Source organism: Chrysochloris asiatica, unplaced genomic scaffold (genome assembly GCF_000296735.1).
Source record: "Chrysochloris asiatica unplaced genomic scaffold, ChrAsi1.0 scaffold00074, whole genome shotgun sequence".
NCBI classification, from domain to species: domain Eukaryota; kingdom Metazoa; phylum Chordata; class Mammalia; order Afrosoricida; family Chrysochloridae; genus Chrysochloris; species Chrysochloris asiatica.
The window spans coordinates 5,464,896-5,472,312 of record NW_006408592.1 but is presented as its reverse complement, the minus strand read 5'-3'; the positions used below and the strand labels follow the sequence as shown (position 1 = coordinate 5,472,312).

Genomic DNA, 7,417 nt, shown 5'->3' with positions numbered 1-7,417 from the left:
ATATATACATCTACTATTGTATATGGACTCCTGATGTGGCACTGTAGGATCAGCCCTAAACTGTGAACCACAAAGTCAGAAGTTCAAACCCATAAGGCACTCCCTAGAAACCCAATACAGGGTCACCATGAGTTAGAACCAACTCCATGGTACTTAACAGCAACAACAACAATATTGTATATCTGTGTGGTGCTGTGGGTTAATGCACTAGACTGCAAAGCTGTTTGAACTACAAAGTCGGTGGTTCAAGCTCACGAGTCACTCCTCGGAAACCCCATACAGGGTGCTATAGGTCAGAACCGACTCGACGGCAGTTAACAACAACATTGTATATATATCCAATCACATGGAACACAAAAACAAAGAATCAATGAAAATCGACCAAAATATTAACAATGTCATTGACTTTCTTTTTTGGATTTTTCAAGCACTGAACAATAGACATGTATTGATCACAATAACATAGTGCCATTTAAAAAAGACAAGAGTGTGTAATGGAAAATGGAAAGAGCTGTACTTTTTCAAAAGCAGAACAAATTGGAAACTGCTCTAACTAACCCAGGGTTGAATATACTGAAGACCTTCTCAGATCTGTTCTACAGCAGTTCCTCTTCTGAAAGCCCTTGCTGTCAACAGTATCATGAACTAGAGCAATCATCCTAATTCCATTTTGTTCATGTCCTACACACATGAAACTCTCACTATTCTTATGTATTCCAGGTGATTTATAAAATACCAAAATGTGAGAGACATTTGAAAGCATAAAGCTTAAAAATGTACAGAGAGAGATACATATTTGTTGGGATCAGATTTAAGAGCTCAATTATCTAATGAATTAATATTTCCTAGAAGGGATTCTGGTGTGGTACTGTAGGATAAGTACTGGACTGCTAACAGCAAGTTTGGTTGTTCAAACCCAGCAGCTGCTCCTTGGAAAACCTGTATGGGGTTGTGATGAGTCAGAACCAATTTGAAAGTCCTTAACAACAACAACAGAAGGCTTGCCTAACACAGAGTGGGAGGCGTCCATGAATTTCTCTGTAACACAGTCGGGGTGAAAATAGCTGTGGCTTGGTGGTATACCATTTGGTACAGTGGAAGAGAAGAGGTAGAACAGATAAAATCTTACAGTCCGACAGTCAAGGAAACCAGGAAACCAGATGATTGTCTATATGACCAAAAGGACATGTTAAAGTCAGTGATGGCCCAGAGAACACATTTATAAACCTTCTTGTTTTATCATCCCAACAGCTGAGACTTTTAAAACATATGGGAAGGACTGCTAGGTTTTGGATTGACACATGTTCCTTAATAGTCCTAAAATGATTTTAACATATGACTTTGTGTCTGATCTCTTCCATTCTATGAAAGAAAGTGCTTCAGGGGCATTTCAGTTAATCCCTCAGAACATGCTGATGCCCACCATCAAGCCAATGTTGTTTTAAAAACTGTGGGGCCACAAAGGAAGAGGATCCATGTCTGTCCCCAAGGATATTGAAGTCAGGTTGGAGAGAACAATGTGCACTCGCTAAGCAGAGAACAATGCATGGTTAACATAGAAGAAAAGTGCTAGGCAGAGAATATGAAATAAAAAGTCATAGTGGTGTTTGACCAAAAGGAACAGAATTGCATTTTATCATCACAGAAAGGAGTTAGGGTTTTGTTTTTTTGCTTTCTCTAAAGGAAAGAGAACTAATACTTACGAGGCACACAGGATCCAAATTTGTCAGGGAATTCAGATATCAAGTCATCGTTGATCCGATCCTTCATGGGGCCCAAGATAATCACAGGCCGGGTATAGTTTACTGCAGAGAGGGAAATAAATATCCAGATGAGGATAAAGACTTGAAAACTATAGCAAAGTAGTCCAGTGAATTGCTGAGGGCATTATTTCATTGGATACATTCTCTATACAGCCTTACAGAGGGGAATTGATGTTTGTTGTTTGGTTGTGCCGACTTGACTTTACTAACAGGGACAGGAGTCCTGGTGTGGGTTAATGTGCTGGACTGTAAAGTCAGTTTGAACTGCAAAGTCGGCAGTTCAAGCTCACCAGCCACTTCTTGGAAATCCTATGCAGGTTGCTATGAGTCAGAATCAACTTGGCAGCACTTAACAACGACACGGACAAGCAACTGCAGTGCCTGTCAACAATAAAGAAGCATCGGGAGAGGTTTTGATTACTCTAAGGTTAAACTCATACAGTGTCAAAACAACTACTGAATTTAGTCAACTGAGTGGGAGAAAAAGACTTCAAACCAGCTGTTTGACCATTGTTTATACAATGACTTTATAAGTAATTATTAGTAGTTATGACACTTTATATGTTTTTGCAATTTCTTTTGCTCAGCTCAAAATATTCTCCATGCTCTGCTGTTTTTTTTCCCCAATTCCTTTGTAGATTAGTAGAAAACTCTAAAGTTCATGTGGCACCGCGACTCATCTGATGCTTGAATTCCTTCTGCAATACCCTCATCAAAAGTCATTGGCCTCTCTGTAAAGGGAAAGGAATGCAGGTTCCTATTGCAGGTTCCTGGTCTGCATCCTAGGACAGGTTTGCTTGGAATGCTTTCTGATCACTGAGCTGAATTCAGTCTCCTGTGGCTGCTATCGTTGGTCCTGTAGTGAGAGCTCCCTAGGTTATTCGGATTGTCTCTTTCTCATTAAGGAACACTCATTTACAGGGCTGCTATATCTTCTTGGGAGTTGTCACTGCCCACTTTCAGGCTGGAAATTGTTTGTTTCGTGATGGGACCACCAATGGGAGAGAGCAGGGTCTAGCCTGGGGACAACAGCGTATTAAGCAGGGTTGATTTCTGTTAGTCCTTTGTTCTTTCTCTCTTTCAATGATGTCACCTATTATGATTTGGAAACCAGAAATCAGAGCATGGTGGGAAACTTACTTTCCTGCCTTGTGACTGGTTCATAGGAAAGAATGAGGTCTTCTTGCCCTCCTGAGAAGAGAAAAAAGGAAAATTACAATGGACTACCAGTCATACGCCATAGCTCCAAGCCCTGTTCTGTAACACAGGAAACAGATATCGTTCAGGGTTAATTTTCCTGGCTCTCTTTTCTTAAACCATTCCCCAAATCCCTTCTCATAAAAATTCTTCAGCCATATTTCAATGGTAGGGTTATCTTTCTAGTGCCATCACATAGTCATCATACCTCTACATAATGACTAGCAGTTAGCTATCTGCAGTTCATTAGGACAATGACCTATGAGACGACTCTCTGTCTGACACTGGGAAATTGAGCACAGTGGCCTTTATAGCAAGCATTACTACTTACAATGAAACTGTTTAGTTCATGGAAAGGGTCCATCCAGTAGTTTGTTGTGCATAGTCAGAATTTCTGTACTTTTTACTTCATCCGCTACTTTATTTCCCAAAGAAGTACACTGTTTAGAAATGTCTGCTGGTTTTATTTATGATATAAAAACTTTATCAGCATGCAGTACAGGATTGCTAAGGAGTTTACTCTAGGCTATTTCATTGGAAAATTCTGTGGGTCAATTTAATAGAATCAGAAATTGAAGAGTGCCTCCAAATAATTACTGGTTAAGGTTTCCTGAAAACTTAGAAAAGAGAACTAAGGAAGACAATGTGGCAAAAATGTGGGCCTCAGTCCACAAATAATCCTGGAGAAAGTCAACTGACTTTAACCCATTGCCACTAAGTCGCTGATGACTCACCATGACCCTGTAGGACAGAGGAGAACTATCCCATGGGGTTTCCAAGGCTGTAAATCGTCACAAAAGGAAACTACCACATCTTTTTCCTGCCAAGCAGCTGGTGGGTTTGAACCACCAAAGGTGTGGTTAGTAGCTGAATGCTTACCCACTGCACCTCTTGGACTCCTCAAATTGGTTTTAGGTAGCTAATGTTTCAATCATTTATTTTACCCAATTGGTGAAGTGACTCTGGGATCGGTACTTTTTGCTGCAAACTCATTAGGCTGACTATCCTTTGGTGGTGAAATGGTAATTTAGGGCTGTTATCTGCTGATCTGTATAGAAAGAGTATAACATGAATTATGAGATTAATTTCTCCTGAGCATAAGGGGCAATAATCTCACTGTTTACATTGTCATGGCCCTTGAAACACATTTACTGTTCATCAGTGCCAAGTGTGACTCTTTTAACAGTCATGGCACCAGAAAAAGGTCAAAAAGTTATAGTTGGGTTTGATAATGACAACTGATTTTGCAAAGTTAAGCAATGTGTAGGCAAAACTGTGGAGTAGAGATGTGATTCCCTAGAGACTGGGAAGCTGGAGTGGAGAGCAGGGTCGTACTTTCTCAAGTGTGATCATTATATAACATGTCCTACACCATAGCCATCACTGTCTAGCAGCCTTGCAGATGATTTGATTTGAAACTTTATATAAGATGATTGGTGTCACTGTGTATAATCTGTGATTTAGAAAACTAGGGCAAAGTAGCTTAGCTTGATTAACTTTGCTAGACAATTCTCTAGTTGTTCATTCATTGTTTTCTTGTTTATATTCTAACTTTGGCAGATACCAACTGCATCAAGGCCCCTAATTTCAAGGCCCATTCTAATCCTAAAGAGCCTATAACTCTCAGGAACTATGTAACACCCAGGAAGCTTGAAGGAAAGCTATACAGATTGGTATTAATAATAGTTGTGACTTTAACTTAAACTGATTTTTGTCTTCATGCTCAAGAAGAAAAAAGCTTGAATAATGGGAAGAAGAAAATGATGGGGAGAATATAGAAGTCACAGCAATGAAGGAAAGATACTTCATTTGTGTCTGGCATTTTACCCATTGGCTTCTATTGCTGAGGTTGGTACTTTGATGATCTCCATTTTACAAATGAAGAAGCTGAGGCTCTGAGATGTAATGAAGCTTATTCATTTTGTCAGTTAGTAAGCAGAGGAGTCAAGATTTACAAATATATGTATGATCTCCTTATTGCATGTATTGCAGTCTCAAAAGGGCAAGAGATATAGAATTTTCCATAGGGATTAGAAGGTAAGGGCATAGCATACAAATAAAAAATGGTTGCTAGAACTTGGCATTAAACCTGGGTCAAAGTCACTAAGAGGCCATAAGGTGTTCCATCTGTAAACACCAACTCTTTTGTAAATGCTGCTGTGTCATCTCCATAAAATAGTCATCCTTTATAGTTTTTCTATTTTTTGATCAGGAGGTGTTGGAACTTAGAAATAACAGCTGAAGAAAAAGGTACAAACTATTTCTTGGTCTTATTTTGGCAAATGCATGGCTGAAAGTGGGAGAGCAGCAAAGTGCTAGGTGTGGATGTCTGCAGCTGTCAGAGACTTACCAGAGGACATGTAGTATCTCCATGAAAACACTGTGTGTTTAATATGGAAGGAAGTCAATAAGACCCTCGTATGTCTTAATGAGGAGTCCTGGTGTGGTGCTGTGGGCTAATGCGCTGGACAGCAAAGCTGGGTTTGAATAGCAACGTTGGCAGTTCAAGTTCACAAGTCGCTCCTTGGAAACCCTATACAGGGTCACTGTGGGTCAAAACCAACTCGATGGCACTTGACAACAACAACAATGTCTTAATGATAGGTAAAAGAAGGTTGTTCTTTAGCATCTCTTGTAAGCTAGAGAAGAGTAGAGGTAAGTGAAGGTCACTGGCATTATATTTAATAATTTAAATTTAGTACATGGTGCTTATAATATGATTCTTAAAAATAAATTCAGTTTTGGGAGACAGAGTGTGAATGCTAAGAAAGACTTTAGGAAGATGTGGTTCATAGATGGTAAATGTGTAGCACATCTTGTACACGTCCTCATTCTCTGTCCTTGATAAGCATCACAGATGTGACTGGTATCATTACTGATGAGCCTCATCATGGCTTCTAAATACTTTTTGGGACAACTCTTCATGCATCTATGACCAACTGGTGAGAGTTGGAGTATCAGTTGAAATCCGTTTGTCATTTTTGTCCTAGTCCAATTCACTCATTTTACAGAGAACTGAAGTTCAAAAGACTGAGCGAGTTCTTCAAGGTCACATAATAAATTAATGGTTCAGTATCTTCATATGTTTGAAAGATTGATTTATATTCATACAACACTTAGAATCAGGTTTGTTGTTATATCAGGTTTGTTAAGTTCCACTGAGTTGGTTCTGACTTATAGCAGTCCTGCATAGGGTTTATGAGGAGCATTCAGTGGGTTTGAATCGCTAACCTTGAGGTTAGCAGTTCAGTGCTTATCCTACAGCATCACACCAGAACTCCAGAATCAGGCTTAGTACATAAGGAATGCATATAAATGTTGTTGCTTGTATTAATTTGATGGATAGTATGGACTAGTTGAAATGTACTAGGCAGAAACTCACAATGCTTGAGTTACAAATTATAGGAAGAGTCAGTAACGTATGAGATTCATCATTTAAAGGATCTGCGTTTTGACTTTCAGCACCACCACTTAGTGCTTACTATTAGAGCTAAATAAACAGCCTCTTAGTGCTTCGGTTTCTTCATCTATAAATGCTGTATTGTGGTTGTGAATTGCAATGGAGTCGGTTCTGACTCACAGTGGCCCTATATAGGGTTTCCAAGGAGTGGCTGATGGGTTTGAACTGCCAATTGTGTGGCTAGCAGTCCAGTACTTAGCTTACTGTGCCCCACCAGAACGCTGCATCTATAAATAGGGCTGTTAATATAAAATTTCTCAGTTTTGTTGCAGAAATCAAATGAGATAGTATATGTAATGAAAGCCTGCTTTAGAAACACTAAGGAACTATTCTCTCAAGGGCATTACTGGAAAAGAATGCAGAATGTGAGCATCATTTGGCTCCCTCCTTTGGAGAAGTCTTGGGCTTTTTCATCTCAACATTATTTTGATCATTTATTTATAGTCTTGTTTAAAAATTCTACTTAACTGATGAGCACCAAAGGATTAGATGAATTCTCAATAGCTCCCTCATACCCAAAGTGACTTAAGGAGCTTCACCAAGCTTTGAGGAAGGCAAATCTTCAGCTCTGATAAATATTTACATGGTCTCCATCGTACCATGTTCTTTACTGCCTCCTGACATGAGGGCAATTATGGGGGTATGATACAGAACAACCAAGAGTACAAGTTTGCTATTGGTTGATAGAAATTTGGAGTTAGTTCATAATTAAGATAGTTTTGAGGTGATTTTGTATAATGAGACAACGCACTGTAACTAATCTAATTCTAACTGGTGCTCCGTATTGGATTTAGGAATAATAATTACGTAATGCTTGAAAATGTGCAGCATGCATCTGAGTTATTTATTCCAAACTGAAGTTTGTGTGTTTCTATGTACCTCAGGAAAGGTATGAGGCTTTCAAACAAGGTTGCCACAGTGTGGAACTCTAGGATGTAGCATGTATATTGCCCAGAATTCTGGAACACAGGGGTTTGGGCCTTTCTAACTACTGATA

At 39.3% G+C, this 7,417-nt stretch overlaps 1 protein-coding gene across 1 annotated transcript in view; it reads right to left on the bottom strand.

Moving 5' to 3' along the window:
* DLG2 (discs, large homolog 2 (Drosophila)) overlaps positions 1-7,417 on the bottom strand; it is a 1,151,973-nt gene that overhangs the window by 17,931 nt on the left and 1,126,625 nt on the right. The window contains exons 18-19 of the mRNA XM_006864974.1: positions 2,904-2,954; positions 1,704-1,805 (exon numbers count right to left, since the gene is read on the bottom strand). Of these exons, the coding sequence (XP_006865036.1) occupies positions 1,704-1,805; positions 2,904-2,954 (153 nt within the window). The remainder of the gene's footprint in view (positions 1-1,703; positions 1,806-2,903; positions 2,955-7,417) is intronic.